The 27,504-nt window shown below is 41.6% G+C and overlaps 1 protein-coding gene across 3 annotated transcripts in view; it reads right to left on the bottom strand.

The window, feature by feature from the left end:
• The window catches only part of LOC309640986 (uncharacterized protein), a 239,909-nt gene that overhangs the window by 123,282 nt on the left and 89,123 nt on the right, over positions 1 to 27,504 (bottom strand). For 2 of the 3 annotated variants that reach the window (XR_014252478.1, XM_082420495.1), the window contains exon 3: positions 8,040 to 8,260. Coding sequence is in view for 2 of the 3 variants with exons in the window: in XM_082420495.1 (XP_082276621.1) it covers positions 8,040 to 8,260 (221 nt within the window). In the remaining variant the exon portion in view is untranslated. Of the gene's footprint in view, positions 1 to 424; positions 4,481 to 8,039; positions 8,261 to 27,504 lie in introns of those variants that run through there. The other variant, XM_082420496.1, reaches the window with a different exon arrangement.

The following is a 27,504-nucleotide window of genomic DNA, read 5'->3' as shown; positions in this document are numbered from 1 at the left end:
ACCTCTACTTGAGAGCTAGAATAAGATTAAAAAGACTGATCATCCCTAATATCTGACTACCTATTTATAGCACAGTGTTGAATGAAGTCAGTGTAGGGTGTTGGAAGAAAATGTTCCTGAGTATTCACTGGCATAAACTATATTTTTAAAGTGTTATGGCATAACATATAGCATAGAAAAAAACTTTTATATACATTTGAAAATCTGGACCATTCTTCATTAATGATTATTGGCGTTTCTCAAGGGCCAGTAGAGGCAAAGACAAAACCGCTAAACCATCTGGGGGACATAATTTTTCCCAGGAAAAACTTAAATCCTCAGTTGTGTGTGTGTGTGTGTGCTAATTCAAAGTATGTAAATTCCTCCACTTGAAAGAAGTAAAGAAGATTTTCTTAACATGAAAAAAAAAAAAAAAAAAAAAAAGACTGATCATATCAAGTGTTGGTGAGGATAAAGAGCAACTGGAACTCTCAAACATGGCTGGTAAGAATGTGAAATAGTACAACCACTTTGGAAAACTGTTAGATAGTGTCTTAAAAAGTTCAACATACACCTCCCATACAACCCAGCCATTACACTCCTAGATATTTATTTACATAAAAGTGTATGTCCGCACAAAGACCTGTGACTACATGAATATTCATAGTAGTTATATTTGCACTGATGTGCATACTGTTATACATAGCAGCATCCATACAAAGAACAAGGTATTGATATACTCTAAGTCATGGATCTCAAAATAATTATGCTGAGTGAATGAAGGAAGACAGAAAAAGAATACATACTATATGATTCCAATTACAATTCTAGAAAATGCAAACTGATCTATAGTGACGGGAAGCAGATCAGTGGTTACCTAGGGATGGGGAGAGCAGGAGAAGAGACAGATTACAAAGAGACATGAGGAAAATAGAGGGAGGGAGTAATGGACATACTCCTTATTTGAATTGTAGTGATTTTTCATGGGTGTAAACATATATCAAAACACATCAATTTGTACTGGTTGTTGTATGTCAATTGTACCTGAAAAAAATCAGTAGAGATAGGCTGCCAAGAAGATACAGCAGTAAGAAATAGGAGAAAATAAAAGCAAAATCAAGCAAGGGAAGTAACCTAAAAATAAATGCAATATAATAGTTAAGAACCCAAGCCATAGACTCAGTTCTCAGCTTAACCTTAAGCAAGGCACTTAACTGCTTCTGTAAAATGCAGATGATAATAGTATCTACCTCACAGGGTAGTTGGGACAATGAAATGAGTCATACACATAAAGCCCTAGACCAGTGCCTGGCACTTAATAATGATTCAATAAGCACTAGCTATTATTATTGCAGAAATCATTGTTTTTCATCTAAAGTCAACCCTTTTCCACTGGAAAAATCTTAAAGTCCCATCCAGCTGATAAATCCAGAAATGAAACCAGAGGCCAGTGATTTCCAAATTCAAGTTTTCTGTTGAAGGTCGATTCCTCCTCTTGAACATGGCTCACTGTGGCTCCTTGAGATTTTGCAAGTCAAGTGCTAAATAATGTATTTAACTGCCCAATACACTCACTATCCAAGCATCAGGGAAATAAAGGATAACAAGACTCCCTTAGTGAGGGTGAGGGGAAGCAACAAGATACTGAGTCACTGGGGTAGAGCATCACCTGGATTCTGTTGCACTGCTCACTCTCATGGATATATATTTGTTCCTTGACCAATTATTCTTGCTGCCTTGGGTTCTACAACCAGAAGGACTTCCTTTGGCCAGTGTTAATCAGTACCAGAACTGAGAGGAGAATTGAGGAGCATTCCATCATAAGGGACTGTACCACCTTGGTAGTTCATTTCTGTTTGAGTCATGAATGTGGATCAAGGGTTGCTTTCAGGGTTGAACAAGCACAGGTCTCTGTTTCCTAGGCTCGAGTCTTTCTTACAGCACAACTCTTTTAAGCCCTTTCTTAGCCAAGCCTATTGACTGCATTGGGTTAGAGGAGGGAGGAGGCAAGGGAGACTCAGTTTGCTGGTACCCAATACCAGAGATCTTGCCCAAATTTTACTTTTGAATTTGGACCACACATTTGTAGCATCAGTTTCTTAATATCAATCCTGGGGACTCTGCACGTCTCCCTAAATCTTAGATTATTGGCCTCTGCCTCCAAGTTTTAAGAATCATAGGCTGGAGTAGTGAGGAAAGGCTCATTTTTCCTGCCATGTAGCTCCTGTCTCAACTTCATTACCCATCCAAATGTGCATTTCCAACTTTCCCAGGCAGGGATACACAGGAGAGTTGCTCAGAAGCAATCTGGGGTCATCAGGCTTCCCAGATTCTGCTGGATCCTCCCAGATATACAGTATCCTAATTGATGCACCAACAGTAAGACCATATTCTTAAGGCACTTGTTTATCTGATTCAACAGATTCAAATTCCTAACTACAGGTAGAAAGAAATTAATTCTTTGAACAGGGCTGCAAATCCACCCAGCTATTCTCTGTCAGCTATCAGACGGGCCAAAATCAATAACTTACTTGAAGAAGTAGCCAGAGGTGGCAATATTTTGACATTTTTCTACCAGGTTCCTAAAGTTCCTATATTGTGGGCAACACTCTGAGTTCTAGCAGAAAATTGATAATCTTTTAACCAACTGATTTTCTACCACCTAACAAGGATTACTGGTATCTCAGCCCCGTATGGCAGAGTCCTCACAACTCCCTACTCTATCCTGACTCAGCCAGTTTTATATTAGGGGATCTGTCAGTGGTAACATTCCTGCATTAGTCAGGATTCTTTTGGTTAGAAGTGACAAAAACCTGTCTCAAATGAGCTTGGGCAAAGGGATAACTTACTGGAAGGATGTGGGAGATTCCACACAATTGAAGGGGAAACGGCTAAGACTTCTGAGGGTAGTGACTTAGCCAGCTTTGGTCACTGTTGTAGGCCCAATACCTGGAATGGAGTCTGTTGAATGTTAAATGAATAAAAGACCAAACTACAGTAAGGGCAAGGTTGCCACATGGCCTTGATAATAACTAAAACAGCACTTCATGCCCCAGGAAGAGAGAGGAGATGGGTCTTTATAATAACCAGCTTTGGGTTGTCTCCCCAGTCCATCTATTGTCAGAACTTCCCTGCTTCCATCATCTACATGGTGTCCAGGGATCATCCCCAGGAAGCTAAACTCATACTCTGTGATCCTTCCTCCTGGTCAGTGTTGACTGTGGCAGCATTGGCCACAGGATTGGAGTGTGGCCAATCACATCTGCTCTGCAAGAAACTTTAATTGGGCCTGAGATTCAGTCTCTTTTTGGGTGGTTGAATTGGTTACATATAAATGTAGATACTGATGGAGGCTGTTATTCAAAGTGAGAGAGAGGAGGTTGGGGGAGACAGGAAGAGGAGGAAGAAGGAGAAGAAGAAGGAGGAGGAGGGGGAGGGGAGAAGAAAGGAAGAAGAAGAAGGAGAAGGAGAAGAAGGAGGAGAAGGAGAAGAGGAAGAAGAAGAAGAGGAAGAAGAGAAGGGGGAGGGAGGGGGAGGAAAAGAGGGGAGGAGGAGGAAAGAACAAGAAAAGGAGAAAGAGAAGAGAGAAGAGCAGATAGCATTAGAGAGAAACAGAGTGCCAAATGCTTTTGAGGTCCTGGTCCAATTCCACTGCCAGGCTCGGCTGAATCCCTGTACTTGGGTTCCAAGAGATGTCTTTTTTTCCTATAACAATTTTCCCTCATTCACAGAAGCTAGCTCAAGTCCTTTTCTGACACTTTCAACCAACAGATACCTCCCACCAATAAAAATATGGACACTGAGAATTCAGAAGTATACAGATCTGCCTGTTAGTGAGAGAACAGACAATAAGCGCCATGGCCTTTACTACACCCTCACTCCTGAAAAGAAATTATTTTGGCTGCAGATAACAGAATAGAACTAATAAAAGCTTAAGAAACAAAGGTATTTTGTTATTGAACTAAACTAGGAGAGGGGAGGCAGGCCATTGATGGGTTTTTTGCAAGCCCCAATAATGTCACCAAGCACCTAGCCATCCTCAACTTACTGGTTTTCTATCTTTATGTTTTTGGTCATAAAAGGCTACCACATAGCTGGGCATCTTGAGCAAAATCCAGTGGCAAACTCAGAGGGACTATGCTTGCCCCCATTGTGTGACAGGTCTGATATCATGTTCCTGGCCCACCATCAGCCTCCTTCAGGGCCCATCCTATAAGCAGCTGTGATATTAAGAGAAGAGTCCATGATAGAGGTGAAAGTCTGGCACTGGAATCTAAGCCCTTGTTTTTTCTTCTCACTATTTTATGTTGGAAGAGTCACTGAAGCTTTCTGTCTCAATTTCCTCATATGTTTTTAAAAAAAGGAAAATCGTTATCCTCGATGGTTGTGAAAAGTAAATGACATAATATATATAACTGTGCCTAGTTTAATACCTTGGAATTGACACATTTCTCAAAGAATGAGACTTTCCTTCCTTCTTCCTTCCAGCCTCCTAGTTCTCCTAGGGGAGAAAGTACAAGAGCCAGCTCAGGAAAAGCATGGGCTTTGGAGTCAGACAGATTTTATTTCAAATCCTGGCTCTGCCATTTATTAGCTATCTTGCTTTGATAAATTACTTCATCTTGCTCACTGGCAAATATTTACTGGGCACCTACTATGTGCCAAGCACTGTTCTGCCTGCTGAGGACACAGGAATGAATTAGAAAGACATACTCCCTGCTCCTTAAAGCTTATATTCTAGTTTGCTCATTTATTAAGACTAATAATACATTACATTCTATTATTGCTGTAAGTATTAAAACAATTCATGCAGAATACATGTGAATAGCAGATGCTCTCTAAATGTGAATTCTCGTCTCTCCTTCCCTTTCTTAGGCTCTATTGGATGCTGGAAAAAGTATTGGCTTGGATGTTAGAATGCTGGCATTCTAATCCTAGCCGTGCAGTTGACTAGTTAGTTGTGTGATCTTAGGCAAAGACTTTAACCTTTCTGGGTCTCAATTCCTCCTCTATAAAATAAGAGGGTTGTTTGAAATAATTTTTAAGACTCCTTTTGTTTGAATGAGATTCTGTATTTCTCAAAAGCAATCATTCACCTTGATATATTGTGGCAGAATGGGTATATTAGACTATGTGATGATTTAAAGACAAATTTATAACTAACATTCATCAAGGACTCACTAGGTCCAAGCATTGTGCTGTATCCCTGTTTTCTGCTTTAATCCCATGACAACTGTATAAGGCAGGTATTACAATCTTCAGTTTATATGAGGAAATGGAGCCTCAGAGAAGAAAATTTGGTCAAAGTCACTCAGCGAGTCAGAGGCAAAAGTGCCATTGATACCCACACCTTTCTGACTCTAAAAGCCATTAGCTTTGTCCTTTACTGCTACCGTGTGGCCACTGAGAACGTGTTATAAGACCAATTGAACAGAGTTAGTGACTCTGTAAATGAATCAGGATGTCATGTCGGGAACGAGTGCCTCCTGCATGGTTCATCCATGGGAAGACACAGATATAAGTCTGGGCCCCTTCTGCATCCCAGGTCCTATTCCTGGCTTCCCCTACAGCTGCCTCTCCCTACCTCCATCTCTGTGGATGGGTCCATGTGATGGCTGGGAAACCAAACATTATTGTTCAGGGATGATGTTTTTCAAATTGGACATCTGCTGCTTATTTGGCTGGGAGTTTGGCAAGTGTTTCAGTTTGTTGTGGTGGTCAGACCTAGAAGAAATAATTAGGTAGTCATGGCAACCAGCATCCCAGGAACACCACAGTGACGCCAAGGAGAGAGCACTGAACGGAGGGTCCAGATGTCCACTCTGCCATGAATGCTCTGGCCTCAGGTTCCTCCGCAGGGCATCTGGAACTTCAGTTCTAAAAGTCTCTCAATAGGAGAATGAAATATTTAATTCCATATGGAAAGAGATAGGTCCTGAGATCCAAAGAGCACCTGGACAGGTGGTTCAAAATTCATACGAAGCTTAGAAAGACTAAGGAGGGGTGCAAAAATGCGTCTATGAAGCATCCACTATGTCCCAGGAACTGTGCTATATGTGTTGTACCATCACCTCAGTTCATCCTCATGATATCCTTTGGACAGAGGAAGAAACTGAGGCTTAGAGAGGTGACATGACTTGCCTAAGATCACACAGCTAGAGAGTAAAGGAATCAGAATTTGAACCCTGGTCTAGCTGATCCTAAAGCTTTGCTACAACACCTATACTTATCAGTGATCAGAACCTTTCCTAAGATCGCTTCTGCTAGAAGTGGAACAGGGGCTGAGTGGAAGGTTAAGATGGCATCAGTTCTGAAGGCCATGTCACTTGTTGATATTCTCTCCCCTATGTTGCCCAACTTGGTGGGATTCTGCCCTCTGGCATAGACCTAAACCATTTTAGCATAGGCTGAACATCTTCTCACCCCAATTATTTTAAATCCATGTTCTCTCTACAGTATTTCTGTTGTGCCCTAGGCATATACTGCAGTTGAGTCTGAGCCCAACTCTCTCTCTTTCTTTGCCTTATTGAAAAAAAAAATGACAGAATGTGCAAGATGCTCTCCAATTCCTGAATCATGGATCACCTCTCTGACTCAGAAGTTGGATTGCTTGTTACCTTATAGATCTTTGAAAATTCCTGTTCCCCTTGCCAGGTTCAGAAAAATCCCACTCTTCAGTGATTTTTCTTCCTTTTTCCAGCTTCCTCTAATTTTTTTAGAGTCTCATGATATTATTATATACCCTTTGCTTGGTGAGGGCAGGTTATCTGGCACTCATGCCTGGTAGGCTCGAGGAACAGATGAAAATTCTGATATTCCTGAAAAGTGGAATCAGAGGACCTGCCTTTGAGTCCCCTTTCTGCCACCAACTAGCCTGTAACTTTGAAGAAGTCAGTGGACATTTTTCCATGTGCCAAATGAGAAGTCAGACAAACTCCACCTGAAGGTGTCTTTCAATGCTAAGATGTGGCAATTCAAGTCAGCCTTCTAGTAAACAAAATTTCAATTCCCATTTGAAAGTTAAGATTGTTCAACCTGCTCCTCACTTTAGAATGGACAGGGTTACCTTTAAGATGGATGCAAATTCAATCTCCTCACCTTGAGCTCTGGATTTTTCTACTTCACATTCTCTTTGAGTTCTGAGGAGGTAATCTATGAGCTTTTAAGAGAGCTGTCCTTCTCTCTCCTGATGGGTAGAACACTGAATGAAGGGCAAATAGAGATGGTGGTGGTGCCAGCGAAGAAAGTAAACAAGTTAAATGATACCTTCAAAGAACTGAAGGCAAGGGTTGCCTGGGTCAGGCTGTCCTCACTATTACCATATTTCACTGTGCTTTGGCCACAGTGGATGATGGTGTAATAGAAAGGGCACAGCCTGTGGAACTGGTTCTGTCACTCACACCATCTATAAAAATTAACTTGAAATGAATCAAACACCTAAATATAAGGGCTAAAATGATAAAACTCTTATACGAAAGCATAGGTGTAAATCTTTGTGATCTTGAATTAAGCAACTATTTCTTAGATATGACACCAAAAATACAAGCAACAAAAGACAAAAAATAGATAACTTGGACTTCATCAGAATCAGAATCTTTAGTGCTTCAAAGGACACTATCCGGAAAGGAAAAAGACAACCCACAGAATGGGAGAAAATATTTACAAATTATGTATCTGATAAGACACATATCTTTAAAATATAAAGAACTTTTACATCTCAATAAAAAAAGACAAACAACCCAATTAAAAATGGACAAATGATCTGAATACATATTTCTCTAAGTAGTCCCCCCTTATCCATTGGGAATAAGTTCCAAGACCCACAATGGATGCCTGAAATCGCAAATGGTACTGAACCCTATATATACTATGTTTTTTCCTACACATGTATAGCTATGATAAAGTTTAATTTATAAATTAGGCACAGTAAGAATTTAACAACATTAATTAATAATAAAATAGAACAATTATAAGAATATACTGTAATAAAATTTATGTGAATGTGGTCTCTCTCTCTCTCTCTCTCTGGCTCCCCCTCAAAATTATTATACTGTACTCACCCTTCTTCTTCTTGTGATGATGTGAGATGATAAAATGTCTACATGATGAGATGAAGTGAGGTGAATGATATAGGCACCCTGACGTAGTCTTAGGCTCCTGTTGACCTTCTGATGATACATCAGAAGGAGAATCATTGGCTTCAGGTGGTCCTGGATCATTGAGCCATGATGATGTTGATGCTTGGATGTCAGGAGCAGACGACATGGAAGCTTGCGGGGTCCTGGGTGGGACGGAATGGGACTGCATGAGATTTCATCGTGTTACTCAGAACAATGCACAATTTAAAATTTATGAATTGCTTATTTCTGAAATTTTCCATTTAATACTTTCAGATCATGGTTGACTGTGGGTAATAGAAACCGCAGAAAGTGAAAATGAGGATAAGAGGAGACTACCATACAAATGGCCAATGAGCACATGAAAAAATGCTCAACATCCTTGGCAATCAAGGAAATGCTAATAAAAACAACAAGGACACAGAATTATTATTAGGGCAGTCAAAATACTCTGTATAATACTATAAGGATGGATATATATCATTACACATTTGTCTAAACTCATAGACTATACAACACCAAGAATGAATTGTAATGTAAACTGGACTTTGGGTGATTATTATGTGTCAATATAGGTTCATCAGTTGTAACAAATGTACCATTGTGGTGGAGGAGGCTAATAATAGGGGATGTTATACATGCATGGGGGCAGGGATTACATGGGAAATTATACCTTCCTCTCAGTTTTGAGAACATAAAACTGCTCTAAAAATAAAGTCCTTAAAAAATTAAAATAAATAAATAAAAATAATAAAAAGTGTTGGGGAAGATGTGGAGAAATTAGAATCCTTATATGCTGCTGGTGGGAATGTAAAATGGTGCAGCCACTTTGGAAACCAGTCTGGCAGCTTCTTAAAAGATTAAATGTAGAGTTACCATATGACCCAGAAATGCCTCTCCTAGGTGTATACCCAAGAGAAATGAAAATATATGTCCACTTGTATATGAATGTTCTTGTACACAAATGTTCACAGTAGCATTTTTCATAATAGCCAAAAAGTGGAACTCAATGTCCATCAATTGCTGATGGGATATATAAAATGTAGTATATCCATACAATGGGGTATTATCTGGCAATATAAAGAAATGAAGATTCTACAAGATGCTGATAGATTCTACAAGATGGCTGAACCTAGAAAACATGATGCTAAATGAAAGAAGCCAGTCACAAAAGACTACATATTGTATGATTCCATTTATATAAAATATATTTTATATATTTAAAATATATGGATATATAAAATATCCATAATAGGAAAATCTATAGTGACAGAAAGTAGATTAGTGGTTGCTTAGGGCTGGGGGAAGAGGGATGCAGGAACAGGGGGTGATAGCTAAAGAGTATGGAATTTCTTTTTGGGGTGATGAAATGTTCTAAAATTGATTGTGGTGATGGTTGCACAACTCTATGAATGTACTACAAACTATTGCATTACACACTTTAAATATGTGAATTGTATGGCATGTTAATTATATCTCGGTAAAGTTGTTACTCAAAAAAGTAATAACCTAGGTTGGAGTTGTTGGTGAAGAGTAAGTGAGGGAATAGGGGAAAAAAGGTTGATTGGCTAGGATTTGATCATGTTGAGGCTGGTTAATAGGTACATGCAGGTTCACTATATTATTTTCCCTACTTTGCTATATGTATAAAATTTTCTATAATAAAAATAAAACAGCAAGACATAATAGGCTGGCACTAAATGCAACTATTACTATTATTATTATATCCTAGAGCCAAGCACTGAATTTAAGAATTTAAGCATATACCCCTAAATAACCCATTATACATCTGACAGTTTTCCTTTAACTTGCTTAAATTCCTTTTGCAGGAGTTAGCTCTTTTCACCATGGCCCCAGAGGAGCGGGAGAACTGGTCACAGACATGAAGACAGCATGTAACCCCTGATTTGCCCCCTTCTTTATCTCCCCATGGCTAATCAGTCACCCGCTCTTGCCAATTTTCCTTCCAAATGACTCTTATCTTCAGCCACCCTCATTACCCATGCCACCTACCTAGACCAAGCCCTTGGCAAATTCTACCTAGGCTACAGCAAGAGCTCAGCTTCTCTCACAGACGTTCATCATTCCCTCTCCCGAATCTAGTGCCCATCTCTCCTACACACCACCAGCAGACTCTTCCCATGAATGTCCTTACTTATTCCTTTCCCCTGCTCAAAGATTAACAGGCTCTGCATTGCTTATGGCATAAACTCTTAATTTTTCTATCTGGATTCCTAACATCTGATGCCATCCTGTGAATCCAAACTTATTTTTATTTCAAAATTTGTCCCTATTGCTTTGATTTAGCACTTCCATCCACTGTGTGCTTTCAGGCATCCATGTGCTTCAAGGGAGGTAAATCTGAAATAGTCTTATCCAATCATGTTATTCCATTTTTCTTCCCAGTGACTGGTTTGGGAATGAGCATGTGATGAAATTCTGAGCAGTAATCCAGGAGAGGAGGTCTTTTGGGGAAAGTACATCTTGGGGGAAAAAAAGTATTACGCATAAAAAGACATGGAGGAAGAGATAGGCCCTTTCCATCTGCCTCCAGCCCTAGACATCTAGGCACTGAGGAACAAAATGTGATGCCTGGAATTGCTGCAGCCCTCTTGTGACCATGAAGAGAAGGCCAAGAGAATGAGAGATGCTGTTGAGCTGGAGACGTAAATCCACTGAGCTGCTGAATCAAACCAAACCTGGAACTGAGCTACTTCTACACATCTTATTACATGAAATAATAGATGTCCTTATGGTGCAACGCAGTTTTACTTCAAATCCTAAATCTTCGTGAACCATCTCTATATAGAGTCTCCCTGACTCTGGTTTAGGAGACAACCAGACTCTGATTTCCAAGCCTCTTCCTGTGACTTATTAGCTCCTTGAATTTGTCAAGTTACTCACTTTTTCTAGTCCAGTGCTTCTCATATGTTAGCCTGCATCAGAATCACCAGGGGGGCTTGTTAAAACACAGATTCCTGAACACGACCCTCAGGGATTTATTTTCAAGAGGTTTGTGAAGGAGCTGGAGAATTTACATTTCTAACAAGTTCCCGGGTAATGCTGTGGCTCAGAGGACCACACTTTGAGTAAGAGTGTCCTAGGCCTAAGTTTCTTTTTCCACAAAACAGACATGAGAGCATTCCCTAGTAGGTTTTATGAGGATTAAACATGATAATACAGATACAGTGCTTGGCCCAGTGTCTGGCACAGAAGTAGAGCTCAGAGATGATAGCTATTAATGTTAACTTGGGAAAATATTAATCCTGCAGCTGAGGGCTCAGTTTGTGCAAATTCCAGGTTCAGAGTCATTTCTCTGGAGTTCTGGGACCTTGCATAGCAAGCTTTCCCAGACAAAAGAGCCAAAAGAAACCTGTTGACTGGGGATATTAACTAGGTGGCTGTGGGAGAATGACATGAGTGATTTGCTGGGATGATTAGAAATCATCCGAAATATGGCTAGGTTGAGAAGGAGCCAGGAGGAAGAATGGCCTTCACTTATCAGACTCCCATTAAAATGGTTTGTAGTGTGTCCCAGCTTTATCCAAATGATTAAAGAGGTGAGACCTTGAAGAGGGGTGGGGGAGGGAACCAGACTGGCCGTCGGCTTTCAAAGAGAGGAAGGCAATAAAAGATTAGTTATTAAATAAATGAAGTTCAGGAAATGATCCAATGTCTTGGGAGTGTTCAATCTCAGAAGACGAGAAGCTTCTAACCTTGTAGAGTCAAAGAAAATTCACAGAGACACACACTACCTCAGGCATGCCATTCTCCTGCAGTTTCCCAGGGTAAGGAAAAATTAAGAAGACTGAGAAATCTGGATTAAAAAAAATTTTCCATGAATTCTTTTCCTAAAATTTCCAATAGACCTTACTTTTTTTTACTTCCCAGCAGTAAAGAAAGGTTTCTATCGCTGTTGTTGTTGGTATGTGGCATAAACACAGCACTTACTGAGTCCTTAATATGTGCCAACATGATGCTAACATTTATCTGCATTATTTCATTTAATCCCTTTAACAATTCTAGGATGTAGGCTCTATTGATGTCTTTTAGAGATGAGTAAACAGGTTCAGAAAAGTGAGTGGCTTGGGTCATATGTCTCATAGAAGTGTCTTTAACCTGGACCCAAATGGTATTTTAACTTTTCAAATAATATGTACCTCTATTTCTCACTGTTCTCCCCAGAATGTCAAGTAGGTGTTAATATTCCTGTTTTTTAGATAGGGACCTGGAGATGTAGAGGATTTACATGATGTGCCCAAATGCCATCATGCATATGAAGCTGTGAAATCAGAGTTGGAACTCAGAGCACCCTCTCTACTGCATTACACTGCCCATGGAAATCACTCAGTTGTTTTTTAGGGGTAATTGTATGACATACATATTTATAATTCCTTTCCCATTGATAAATGAGACACAAGTTTCCCAAATCTCTTCTCACACTAGTTTCTTAGAAAGTGTTCACCTTCATTCTAATTTTCGTTCCTTCTTGTTTCCATTTCCCCCCATTGCCAGAGGAGGTACCACCTCTCCAAACAACTCACCTTCTGACTTTGCTATGAATTTTCATGTATGTACGAACCCTAGAGAGCCAGAGTGACTATGTCAGAGATCTTTCTTCTTTTTTGTCCCTATTTCCTTTTAATTAGTCCTCACCACCTACAACTTGCAAAAGGTCAGACATTATTATCTTGATATTAGAGATGAGGAAATTGAGTCAACAGAAATGTTAAAAACATTTTCTACCACACAACCACACGGCTTTAGTCAGTGTTCTTTCTGATTTTAAAGCCTGCACTCTTTATAAGTCTTTACCTTGAGTTGGCCAGAGATCTGATCTTGAGAAGAGTCAGAATCTGTCCACAGTCAGCTTAAGATCAGACTGATCTCAAGCAAATTGCTTATCTTCTCTGGTGTCTGTTTCCTCTTTTGTAAAATGGAATTTCTGTTAAGTTTGGAGGTAACATGTGTAAAGTGCTGGCTACTGTGCCTATAGCAAAAGACATCAATAAAGGCAGATTTTATATATATGTATATATACACATATATATGAATACATACATATACATACATATATACATAAACTTATAAAAGTGTTACAGTGTTCGCTCTTATGTTTAGCTTTGATCCATTTTGGGTTAATTTTTTTTTTTAGTTAATTTTTGTATATTGTTTAAGATAAGGGTCCAACTTTTTTTTTTCCACATGAATATCCAGTTTTTTCAAATACCATTTTGTTGGAAAACTATCCTTTCCCCCATTGAATGGTTTGGTATGCTGGTTGAAAATCATTTTACTACATGTGTGAGGGTTTATTTCTGGGTTCTAATTTTGTTCCATTGGTCTATGTATCTATCTTTATGCCAATACCTCACTGTTTTGATTACCAAAGCTTTTCAATAAGTTTTGAAATGAGGGAGTATGAAACCTCTAACTTTGTTCTTCTTTTTCAAGATTATTTTGGCTATTCTGGGTCCCTTGAGATTTCATATAAATTTTGGAATGTGCTTTTCTATTTATGAAAAAAAAAATCATTGGGATTTTAACAGGAATTACATTGAATCTATAGACAGCTTTGGGTCATATTCACATCTTAACAATATTAAGTCTTCCTGTCTGTGAACACAGGATGTCTTTTCATTATTTGTGTCTTTAATTTCTTTCAGCAACATTTTGTAATTTTCAGTGTACAGGTCATTTGCTGCATTGATTAAGTTTATTCCTAAGTATTTTATTCTTTTCGATGCTATTGTTTTCTTAATTTCTTTTTCAGATTGTTCATTGTTACTATATAGAAATGCAACTAATACTTTGCATGTTGATTTTGTTTTAACTTTTTATTTTATATTGGAGTGTAGCCGATTAACAATGTTGTGATGGTTTCAGGTGCACAGCAAAGCGACTCAGCCATACATATGCATATATCCATTCTACCCCAGTGTATGTTGATTTTAAATTTTTCAACTTTGCTGATTTATTTCCTAGTTCTAACAGTTTTTGTGGAATCTTTAGATTTTGTACATATAAGATCATGTCATCTTTGAACAGAGACAATTTTACATTTTCCTTTCCAATCTGGTTGCTTTTTATTTCTTTTTCTTGCCTAATTACTCTGGCGAGGACCTCCACTATTATGTTGAATAAAAGTGGCAAAACCAGGTATTCTTGCCTGTCCTGCTCTTAGGGGAAAAGCATTTAGTCTTCCACCATTGAGTATGATGTTAACTATACGTTTTTTCAGATATGGTCTTTATTATGTTAAGGTAGTTCCCTTCTATTCCTAGTTTTTTGAGTACAGATTTACATTTTTTAAAGACATTTTTGCTACTCAGTGGAGAATGGACTGGTTGGGGATGAGCTGATAGCAAGGAGACCCTTTTGGAAGCTGTCACACTAGAGTTTTGTTTTGGTTTTGGCCACACTGCGTGGTTTGCGGGATCTTAGTTCCCAGACCAGGGATTGAACCCGGGCCATGGCAGTGAAAGTGCTGAGGCCCAACTACTGGACCACTAGGGAATTTCCTGTTATACTAGTTTAAGCAATAGGTAATGTCATCCTGAATTCGGAAATTATCAGAAAGAATGAAGAGGAGAGAATGGTTATAAGAGACTTTTAGGAAATAATGTTAGTAGATCTTAGTGATTGATTTGATGTGCTAGAAAGGGAAGGGTCAAGGATGCTTTCCAGTTTTCTGACTTGGGGAAACTGGATAAAGAAGAACCCTTTGAGGAATAATTTTGTGAGGAAAGATGATGAATTAGTTGAAGATGAGGCACTCAGGGACAAGAAGTTAGACGGAAGGGTCAGAAGCTTGACAAGAAAGGCACAAACTGGAGAAGTTTTGATGTATTTCCATCCAGGTGGTAGTCAAAACCATGTGTATGGATGAGTTGAACAAGGTTTACACAAACAAATTCTTGGAGAGGCCAGGCGGGGAACAACCATAGTGAATGGACCTGATGCTGTACTCTCAGGGGTCACAGGGCCTGGGGCAAATGACCACGCATGTCCTGCCCAAAGACTTTCCAATGTAATCAGCCAAGCAGAGACTGCTGGCTTGCATGCAGGTCTTCTCCCACCCCATTGTTCTCCCTCATAGACCTAACAGAATAGGTTCCATCATCTTAATGGAATTTCAGGGAGCGTGACCAACCAATGGGGTGGTAAATAGAGTCAGGAGACACCCCTCGCCTTCCCCCTTGACATCATTCCACAGAGGCAGATGTGGCTCCAGCTGCAATTGGCTCTGTTTTTAGCAGCATTACTCAGAGCAGTGGCTGCCGGGAGCTCAAATTTGAGAGCCTGGGGGTCTTTAATATGAGAAAGCCAAGAGATCTCAAGGCCGAGGCCAGCAGACCTGCCTCCTGTTTCAGGGTCTGGAAGCACAGTTCTTCAAAACGTCAATGTATTAATGACCTGCTGAAGGCTTGGCTTCCAGTGCATGGGATATGTGGAAAGAAAAGGTTATTTTTGTTGTTGTTTTTATACATAAATAACACAATCTGACTTTTCAGCACTACAGATAGGTCTGGGCAGCCAGGATGGAAGACCCCCCCACCGGGGTGACTTTCTGGAGCCAGTTCTTACATGAGCCTGAAGCTCCAAGGGGATTTGGGCCTGAGCAACCAGAGGTCAGCATCTCTGTTCCTGTTTTCCCTATGAATGGCAGGCCAACTAGGGCAGGAGATTGAGATAATTGGCCTACATTGTTGAGACTGATTTTTGAAATGCTAGATTAAACAAACTTAGCATGTCTGTGATTTTTGCCTCTTTGATGCAGACCAGGGAGGAGATTTTAGGAAGCTCTTTCCAGTGATAGGAATAATTAGCTCCATTAAGCAACTAGCAAGCAAATATATTCACCTTTAAAATCCTAGATCAGATGTCACCTTCTGCATCCAAACTTTTGCCTATATCATTCCTTTGGGGCCCCATAACATTTACTTCTGTTTTGAGCCTAACTAGACCATACTTTGGGCTTCTCAAAAGCAAAGAGAATCGTATTCTAATTCTTCATGTATCTGCTCCAGGGCCAAATGAGAGGTGCCTCATACACATTGTGTTTGAATGAATTAATGTATGGTTTTATTGTTTCATTAAGGCATTGTTCCTTCCCTCACAGTGCCTACTTCCTGTGGCTCCCACATAACTTTTATTTCTTTTAGCGATTGTATTAGTTTCCTAGAGCTGCCATAACAAAGCACTACAAAGTGGGTGGCCCAAACAACAGAAATGTATTGTCTCACTGTTCTGGAGGCTGGAAGTCCAATATCAAGGTGTCACAGGATCAGTTCCTTCTGAGGGCTGTAAGGGAGATTCTGTTCTGTGCTCCCCTCTTTGCTCCTAGTGGTTTGCTGGAAATTTGAGGTGTTCTTGCTTTGTAGATACATTGCCCCAATCTCTGTCGTCATGTTCACATAGCATTCTCCCTGTGTGCACATCTAAACTTCCCCTTTAATAAGGACCCCAGTCATATTAGATCCAGGACCTACTCTACTCTAATATGAACCTCATCTTAATTAATTTCATCTGCACTGACACTGTTTCCAAGTAAGGCCATATTCTGAAGTTCTGGAGGTTAGAATTTCAAATTATGAATTTGAGGAAGACACAATTCAACTCCTAACATGTTTTAAACCTAGCAATTTTCACAGCACTCTCCACTCTCATAGCTTTTTCCAGGTCAGGGATTATGTCCTGTTCTTCTCGCAAGGCTGAGGTGTAGTAGAAGGAGCTCTCTCTAGAAAAACAAGTCACTCCTACTTCCTGGCCTTGGTTTTCTCATATGTAAACTGCAGAATTAGAGTAAATAATCCTTCAGGTGACTCCCAGCTCTGAGATTCTTGGATTTCTCTGGTACTCACTAGCCTCAGGGCCTGCTGTCTTTTCTAGGAATTCTTCCCTCATCATTAACTAGCAGCAGACCTCACCATCAGTATGTGACTGTTACCGATCAATGGCACTTCTCATTTTTTATTCAATAATTTCCATAATCTTCTATAGTTTGTTAATCAACATTTTTTGCTGGGTGTGAAGGTATACTCACAATGTAATTTTTAATAACCTTAAAGAAGATGTTATCCACACAGTCCGAAAGTAGTTCACACTCAGTTGTCCAAATGATGATCTAGCCTTCTCTGAATTCCTGTTGCATTAATGAACAACTAGGTCTGGTATCTACCTTGCGACCCAGACACCTATTGTTCACCTCTATCAGCCAGTTCTTTCCTTTATGCACATTTCTCTAGCCACATTATATGTGTATGTCTCTGTGCATCTCTGTATGTATCATCATTATTAATATCCATTCCTACCTTTATGCCTTTGTTTTAGACATTCTTTACTCCTCACATATGTCCTTTTCCCACCATCTCCTACTCATCAGTCAAGATCCTGCTGAAATGCCACCTCTTCCATGAAGCCTTCTTTTACCTCCCTAGGCGAAAGAACTCGCTCCATTCTCTGAGCTGTCATTGTACTATATGTGTATTTTCTTTCACATTTAATCAGTTTCTACTTTGTATCTGCAGAGGATCCCGCCTCACCACTTTTCAGCTCCAACTCTGAGTAAATCAATTGAATTTTCAAGTCTCAGTTTATCCATCTGCCAAGTGGGAATCATTATGCCCAACATCTAGAGTAGTTATGAGAATTATTTAATACAATAAATGCAAAAGTACTAGAACACAGTAGGTGCACAATAAATGTTAGTTCCCTCTTTGTCATCTCCCGTGTCAGGTTGGTGCATTTGTTCATTTCTGTACCCCCCCCATCACCTTCTAGAACAGAACCTGGTATTTGCTGGATGCTTAATAAAAGATGGATACACGGATTGATGGATGGATGGTAAATTGAAGAACCTGTGAGAAAAGTTGAGAATACTCAATTTGGGCTACTACTTTTATATCAGCAATGCTGGAGTTGAGTCTTCATGGCCCAAAACCATGATCTAATTGGTAAACAAAGAAAAATATTTCTGGTCCCCTACATACAGGCCCTCACCCCACGCCCCAACCCCAAACTCACACATTATTTATTTATTCACTCCTATTCAGACACTCAAAATGCTAAAGCTGCCTCTTGGCTGCTACATTCAAGTCTGCCTTTCTCCCTGGGCTTGACTTGTTCTATGTATTCTTTCTTGTTTCTCTCTATTTGTCCATCAGAATTTACACGCTCCCTGTGCTAATCACTTAGGACTCCAATTGTCACCAAACAAAGTCTTTAATTAGTAGCAGTAAGGGCTTAATGATATGGTATCATCCTCCAAAATGGCCCTGAATGAGCCTCACTTTATGATAGCCATGCCCTAGTGTAGTACACTCTCATGTTGAATAAGGATGACTTGGGTGATCCTTAAAATATTGAGAAAGTGACTGTGTGTGATGTCCAAGGCGAGGCCATAAAACACATTGCTGCTTCTGCCTTGGGCTCTGGGATTGCTCACAGTGGGGGAAGCCAGCCACCATGTTGTGAGGACACTCAAGCAACCCTAAGAATAGACTCATGTGGAAAAAAACTGAGGCTTCCTGCCAACAGTCAGCACCAACTTCTCAGTTATATGAGAGACCCACGTTGAAAGTGGATCTTCTAGCCCCAGTCAACACTTCAGATGACTTTAGCCTAGACCAACATCTGATTCAACCTCATTAGAGTCTTAAGGTTTGAACCACCAGCCAAGTCACTCCCCAATTCCTGACCCACGAAAACCATGAGGGATAATAAATATGTATTTTTGATTTAGGCCACTATATTTGGAGGGGATTTTTTTGTGTAGCAATAGATAACTAAGACATTGGGTTACCCAAGAGCAATTGACTCCTTATACCCAAAGACTAAGAGTACAACTCCTGCATTCCAGGAGGTACAAGTCCAGTGAGAGAGAGGTTGGGAGCAGATGGAACTATCTTGAGTTCCTACAAATGAAAAGCAGGGAACACTTCAGTTACTTTGTAAAACTTCATGAGAGTATCTACAAAAGGTGAATATGTACAAATCCTAACATTCAGAAATTCCATTCACAGATATGTACTCAACAGAAATGCATTCACTAAAGACACATGCAAGAATTTTTAAAGCAGCGTTATTGATAATAGCCCAAACTCAGGAACCACCCAGATGCCTGTCAACAGTAGAATGGATCAGTGAAATGTAGTATATTCACTGGAACACTGTGCAGCAACAAGAGTGATCAAGCAAGCCACAATTACACACAGTATGGATACATGTCTCAAACATCGTGTAGAGTAGAAAAAGCCAGACATAATAACATCTATCTGTGATTCGATTTGTATAAAGTATAAAAAGGCAAAATTAATCTGTAATGTAAGGTAGTAGTTACTTTCAGAGAGGGTAATAAGGGGGCTGCCGGGGTGCTCGTGATGTTCTGGTTCTTGACCTCAGTCCTAATAACGTGGGGCAGATTCCCTATTTGGAAAAATCAGTGAGCTATACACTTATGATTTATGTACTTTTCTGTATGTATGTTTACTTCAATAAACAATGTACTTTTAAAAGAGGACTTAATTTTGAAAAACAAATAAGTGTATCTGAGAGCAGTACAAGTTTAAAAAGATCTTGCTTTATATTAAGGAGGGAGATAGGAAATTCCTGGTCTGCCATTAACTTGCACTGGGCCTCAGTTGCCTAACCATAATAAAATAACTATAAATATTCATTTTGTACCAACTATACCTAAAGTATTATGTCAAAAAGCAAATAAGTATGACATTGTAATTAATTATAAAACAATATTTCAGGACAGATGATATTATACTCATTTTATAAATACGGAAACAGAAGTCAAGAGAAATTGAGAAACTTGCCCAGAATTACACTGTGTATCAATGACATGGGTTGCATTTGAACCTAAATCTCTGGCTCCTGAGACTGCTTTTTTCACCAATGCCACGTGCCTACTGAAAAGAGGGAGGTAACTAGGTGTGATTTCTCTTCCTCCAGTACAAGATTAGGATCTATGCAAGTGTAAATCTATATTGCATGTGTATGTAGGTTTGTACACACACACAAACACACACCCCTATGTGTGTGGGGGGGTGTATGTGATTGTTCATGTACTGAGTTATGTGGCCAAGGCTCTGTCTACCCAGCGCCAAGATCTAGACGGAAATTGAAAAATGTGAAGATTCACAGGGATGATTCCAAACATTTAATTTTTAGCATTGAATAATTCAAGGAACTGACTAGACCCTCCCTCTGCTGTTCATCCAGATATTTACTCAGTACAGACACTGACTCAGGTTCAGTGACCTCATGGGTGAATTGATCTGTACAACCGTCCTTTGGTATCTGCAGGGGATTGGTTCCAGGACCGCCAACCCCAGCACTAAAACCCACGGATGCTCAAGTTCCTCATATAAAATGGTATAGTATTTGCATATAACCATGCACATCCTCTTGAATACTTTAAATCATCTCTAGATTACCTATAATACCTAATAAAATATAAATGCTATGTGAGTAGTTGCCTGCACAGCAAATTTAAGTTTTGCTGTTTGGAGCTCCCTGGAATTTTTTCCAAATATTTTCCATCCTTGGTTGGTTGCATCCACAGATGTGGAACCTGCAGGTACTGAAGGCTGACTGTATTCATTTCCCTGATGTTTTTCTTGCTTCTGCTATTCCTGATCTTGAATTTAGAATAATAAAACTCCCAAATTGAAGCTGGGCACATGGTCACTAAACTAGAGACTACATTCGTCATCCTTCCTTGAAGTGGGACACGAAAGAGGGTAAATGATGCATGGAACCTCCAGGTTACCTCCTTAAGGATAATGTCCTTTATGCAGGACTTGTTTTTTATCCTCCCTGCATGCTGGAAAGCTGACGAGACAGCAACCCAGCCTCAACCAGAGAGAAGGATGACACTCTAAAGATGGTGCAGAAATCAGCTGGAAGAAACCTGTGTGGCTGGTGGAGTAGAGCCACCCCACTAACCCCACTGCTTTCCTTTGTCTGGTAAGTAAGAGAGGAAGAAACCTGTTCACATCAGCCCAATGTGAGGGCTCCGTTCAGCCTCCCTAACAAGTGTAGCTTTATAGGAGGGTGTTAATGCACAGAGACGCATGAACAAGCACCTTGGCCAATGGCCAATAGCTCAGCCCTCGGAGAGCAGACATTTGGGTCCCCAAGTTGGAGACCACTCTGTGGGAAGCAGCCTCAGAGGAATGGATAATGTCCTCTTTCCCCCATGGCTGACAACACAGTCCCATATGCACCTTTTTATTTGATCCCCAACACAAACATGTGGGGCAGAAATTAACTTTATTCCACTTTGTTGGAAAACTGGGTCTCAAATAAGTGCCTTGGTCACATTAATAAGTGACATGGAGCCAAAAGCTTTTCATCATTCCTGGTCTCCCTGGAAAAGGAGCTACACGGAAACTTGAGGCCAAGGAAGGGGTTCCTGACAGATGGCTTTTCACCATTCCCACAGAGCCACACAATTCAGAATGGCAGTCCAGGCCTCCTCTGCAAGAAGGTAAAAAAAAATGCAGGAATTTCAGGAATCTGACTCTAAATCAGCCTCGCTCTCTGTCCTTTGCCAGCCTTGGGTACAAGCTGGAATAATTGGAAGCTTTATGATCATAACCTAGACTACGGCATACTCATTCTCACTGGAGCCTCGCGACAAACCTGTATTTTTATTTTTCCCATTTTTTATAGATGGAAAACCTGAGGCTCAGAGAGCTTAAGCAACTTGCCCATGGCACCCCAGTGAGTAAGTGAGATTCTTCACATCAAACTCTCAGCTCTGCCTGAGCTCTGGCTCAGTGTCTGGCTCTTTTGAAGTGTACAATAAAATGTGAGTTACTATTTGGAATGGCAGGTAGGGATTAAATTGAAGTCTCCTGGACCTAAATCCACTGTTCCACTTGGCCTCTGTCCTGATGCTTTTTTCCTGTCCCTGAGGCTGCCTTGGTAACCTACCCAGTAATTATGATGGCATCACCAGCATGGTTTTACTGTGTGCCAGGAACTGTTCTACTTGCTTCATTTATTAACTGTGTCCATGCCCTCCAGACAAAGACCACGAGGAACAATCTGTAGTTGAACATTGGGTTGATGGACTCATTGTAATGAGGGAGCGTGCACATCACAGGGAACCATTGGGTGTTTCAGCAGAGGGTGACAGAAAGGACTTATAGGATGTGTACTTAAAGGAACTGAAGTCAGGTGATCTTGGAGAGAGTTCAAGGAAGTAGGGGTTTGCTCGGTATTGGGTGCTATCAAGAAGCAAGGATAAGGCAAAATATTATACATAGGATGGATAAACAACAAGGTCCTACTGTATAGCACAGGGAACTATATTCAATATCCTGTGATAAACCATAATGGAAAAGAATATGTAAAAGAATGTGTGTATATATATATATATGCATATATATATATATATATATATACACACACACACATATGTATATGTATAACTGAGTCATTTTGTTGTACAGAAGAAATTAACACAACGTTGTAAATCAATTATACTTCAATAAAATTAAAAAAAAAGAAGCAAGGATAATTCTGATTTGATACCTTAGTGGATCTTATCTAGAAAGAGGGAAGAACAGAAAGAGGCTAAAGAAGTAATTAATAAAGAGGCAGCAGTCACTCACGCATATTAGCTGGGAAAGGGGGACGTCTGGTATTTTTGTGGTTTGCTTAGTGACCCTGTTTCTGTAAGTGTTTAGAAAAAATATAAAATAGCCCTTTTTTGGTCTCATTTGTGAGATGATTTATGTTCAGCAAGAGAACACTGCAGCCTGGCTGCAAGGGCGAGGCCAGCACCTAACAACCATGTTTTTAGTGCTGGGCCAGTTCACAGATGTCCAGCAGCTTCTTCTCATCTGTTTCATCTTCACAAGAATTCTATTTATGACTTAGATCCTATTAGTATCCTAGATGCGGAACATGAGATACAAAGGATGTGAGCAACTTGCCAAGGTCCCACAGGTAACAAATGGAAGCACTAGGGTGAGAACCCAGGCAGTGTGGCCTCAGAAATCTTCCCTCCTGACTGGTGGGTATAATATTCCACCTCTCCAGTTACCTCCCCGGGGCCTAATTCCATCCGTAAACCCTCAGCGTTTGACCCTAATGGGACACTCCTGCTGACTCCCCAACCCTATGCTGTGGATTCCCCCCAATCCCATGGCTGGATTCCACAGATCCTCGGTGGCCCAGACTCACTCTCTGGAAAACAGCTGAAACTCCTGACCTGAGAGCCTGCCTGGACCTTTCGCTCATTCCCATCCCAAACTTTCTGGAAACCTGCTCCGCCTGCTTTGCTGGACAGCCCCCTCATCACCTCCTATGGCTCCCCGATGTCCTCCCCGCCCTGGCGAATGAGGCTTGTTTCTGGAGGGGCTAGACTTAGGGCCTGCCCAACCCCAAGTGCCTGTTGTGACATCCTGAAAGAATCTGATGAAGGCCCCCTAGGGTGTTCGACGCTGCCTGCCAGCTTGGAGGTGGGGTTGTATAGGAAGCACTAGCTGAGCCCCTATTTAACAGATCTATGTCCTCTGGGCAAGTTACTTCACCTCTCTGAGGTTCATCTGCTGTCAAACTAAGGGCACTAATGACCCCCTCCAAGTGCTGCTGGAGGATCAGATGAGATAAAGTATTCTTCTTTTGGTGGAAACTGAGGAAGGGATTACGTTTTCTGTCTGGGTTGATATGGAACAGACTAGAGAGAGTGAGCAAGGGAGGGCGACACAAGCTAGAAAGCATCCTGTGCAGGGGAGCCTTCTAGAACTATTAGTCTTCCCCTCCTCTTAGGAGATAGAAGGAGCACCAGGTTGGGGTCTATACCCTAGAGGTTATGAGCACAGACACTATCACTGGGCCTCACGGTTCCTTGTGCCATCAGTGCTAGTGTGTGGCCTCAGGCAAGTTGCTTAACCTCTCTGGGCTTTTCTCTCTTCACATGTGACACGGGAAATAACACCACTTGCACAATGGTTGTGAATGGGCAGCGGGTCAGCATCTGTGGAGTGACTGGACCAGGACAGGCTTTCGGCAGAGGGAGGTTCCCTCCATTCCCTCCACCCTGCGAGGGTGTTTGTATTTGAAAAGAGGCTGAAGGGGAAAGGGCAGTGTCTAACTTCAAGGTCGGAAGGGCTGACACAGCCCTTTCAGGCTTTTGGGGTCGGGGGAAGGAGGGCATCCCAACCCCCATTCAGCGAGTGACCACCTATCGTGAACAGCTCAGTGCAGGGCCAGGCTGCCAAGGTGAGGGTCAGGGGCGGGTTTCAGTCTTTGGTGGGCCTGGGAATGCAAGATATTGAATATAGTGGAAAAGTATTGAATTTAGCCTCAGAGATACTGAGTTCTAGATCTGGTGCCACCATTTTCTGGGCTTGGGAGAGTCACTTAACCTCCATCTTCTTCTCCTCTCCCTCCTCAAGAACTGAAGGGAAGTTCCTATAAACCCAAGGTTAAGTACTGAACTTCTGCTTTTTAGTCTTCACCACAACGATCTCCAGTATGTAATATCGTTATGCCCATTTTACAGAAGAGGAAACTCAGGCTTAGAGCGGTCAAGGAGCCCATCTTAAAGACACACAGCCAATAGCGGCTGGGCTGTGACAGACCCAGGCGGCCAGACTCTAGCGCCTGTGCTCTCAACCTCTCCCATGAGCACAAAAAGCATCTCAAGTTTTCCTCTTTCTTATCTGAAACCCTGGAGGAAGAACTGCCCCCCTGCTTTCTTCCAGGAAGCTCTGAGGATCAGACGGGCTGACGGATGTGACTGGGACGTGCTCTGTTGACTGCAGGATGCATGGCAGAGATTTGGGGGTGTCCTTGCTCACTGTGGCTTTGGAGGGCAGCGTCAGCACAAAAGAAGTCCTCAGCATGGATGAGAAAAGCAGATTTTAGCTCCAGGTAAGGGGCAGTCTTTCTGAGGCAGGAGATAGATGGGCCCCAGGCTGAACAGCTGGAGTTCGTCCCCTGTGGACAGGTACTTCAAGATGAAGACAATAGCAAGAGGGAGGAGAAACCGAGCCCTGCCCAGATAAAAGATAAAGAGACCACATATTCCTCATTCTCAAGGTCAAGGAGACCTTCCCGACTACACGTGTGTAGAAAGGCTCCTCAGAGGTCAAAAGGGAGGGGGCACCACCCCACAGTAGGTGATGTCAACCTACCCATAGCCCTCTTCGCTAGAATCCGTCTTGGCTAAGAGATGTGTGCACGCACATGGCAGGACACTGAGATAAACCAAATATGGACTCAGAGCCAGGCAAAGCAAGATGATTAGCTAGAAGAAATGCCCCATATAAGTGATTCAAACTACCTCGAAGGCACAAATCTCTCTCTGAGTCGGCCCATGTGTGCCTATCTACATGAACTCTTTTTCCTCCTAATAGACACTTTGTTTCACTACTTTCCACCTCTTTGTGGAAACTCATTTCTACAAAGCTGACGGGCCAGGCACCTTGTCACTGCCCACTGGTCCCCGGTGGTCTCGTGGCTAGGATTCAGCGCTCTCACTGCCGCAGCCTGACTTCAATCTCTGGCCAGGGAACCGGAATCCTGCTTCAAGCCACTGCAGGCCGAGGCTACCCAAGATCATGCTCCTGAGTGAGTTGGGTTGCCTCTGAGGCAGGAAGCCTTCCCAGCAAAAGAAGCACCTGATGAGAAAGCATGGGGGTTCCTTACACACCTAAGGTAGGTACTGGAAGCTTCTAGCACAGGGCTCTGCCCACGGGAGATGCACCATTCAGTGGGGTTTCCCTCCTCTTCCTCTCCTCTTTTCTTGTTAGATGTTCTCCAGCCACCATTTCCCCTCAGATTCTGTGAGTTCTCCTGTTTCTGTGAGGTTGCCTGAGCCCAACTAGATCTGAATGTCGTTTGCCAACTTCCTCACAGCCTCTGGGGCAGGGGTGGATCTGCGGGAAAACATTTTGCCTGAACTCTGGCTCGGACTCCTGCAACATCTGTGGAAAACAAGGGAGTTTACCACACAGCCCTCTCCCAATCACACACTAATTTCATGCTTGGCTCCCCAGAGCGACCTTTCTCAAGAAAAATACCATTTAAAACTTTTTCTCCACCTCTTTCCCTCTTTCTGAGAGAGGGAGTTCTGAGGCCAATGACGGAGAAAGAGTCTTTGGTTTCTCCCCTGCAAATTGTTGTTCTAATAGCCTGGGCCAAAGCAGGCAGAAGGGACCTCTGAGTGTACCCTGGTGTGACCTCCACACCGCCTGAGTGGGGACAGAGCAGGGACTGAGATGAAGGGCTAACAAGGCAGCAGTGGCTCCTTGACAGCTTTCCCTGTCACCAGAGGACAGGAGAGCCCTGTTTTCTCAGGAGCTCTGGGAGAGGAGGATGAGGAGGATGAAGATGATGATGACGATGATGCTGATGGTGAAGAAGAAGATGATGATGCGGATGAAGAAGAAGAAGAAGATGATGATAGGAGAGAGACAAAGAGAGACAGAAAGAAGGAGAGAGAGAGAAAGAGGCACTACAACGCCAAAAGGAATTTTCCATCCCTTTGAGATCCAAAGCCCTATGACTCAAGGTGTGGGTCACAGACCAGCAGCATCACCATCACCCATGAACTTGAGCTTGTCTGAAATGCAGAATCCCAGGCCCCACTCCAGATTGACCAAATCAAAACCTACATTTCATCAAGACCCTCCGGTGGTTTGGAGACACATTAACGTTTAAGAAGCACTGTCCGACATAAGATTGCCTCCAAGCTCCTAGCTATGTTCCATGGAAGTCCAAATACCTAGTGCACATTCTATGGAAGTCCAAATTCCTCCCCAAATTGTCTGTGAATTCCCAGGGAGCTCACTCTCTGAGAGTCACCTTTGGTAACTCTGGAATAATTGTTATTTCCCTGCATTAGACAGTTTATAGCTTCTTTTGCCCTCCTTTGCTCACTCTCTCTGTCTGACCTATATCAAACCAGATTGGAAACTGAGTCCCTTTCTCAGTTTCCACTAAAAAGCAACTCACACAGAGCATTTGTGTGAATGTGTAGGAGATTTTCCCCAAATGTGTTGAGTAGTGGGGATGGGGTAAAACAACAACTGTAACCACTTTATACTGAACGCTAGACATCTCTGATCTTTGACTACACAACACTGGGAATTCTTCACTGGCCCCTCACCCCAGGTGTTCCCTACTTCACCTCATCTCCCCGGATCATCTCTTTCTATCTCTCCTCCCTGGTCCCAATCTTCTCTTCTCTGCCCATCCCTTTCAGGAGCTAAGCTTCCCTCATTTTCTCATACAGAGCAGTAATGACATCCCTTCTGTCGTCTTCATACTATGCTCCTAAGATTCCCCATCTCTCCTACATGTCTCAAAACCCATCTTTATAGCAGCACTATTCACAATGCCAAGAGGTGGAAGCGACCCAAGTGGCCATCAACAG

Source organism: Balaenoptera physalus (assembly GCF_965194825.1).
Source record: "Balaenoptera physalus genome assembly, chromosome: 1".
NCBI lineage: Eukaryota > Metazoa > Chordata > Mammalia > Artiodactyla > Balaenopteridae > Balaenoptera > Balaenoptera physalus.
Note: the sequence above shows the minus strand (reverse complement) of the source record. Positions and strands in the feature narration are given on the sequence as shown.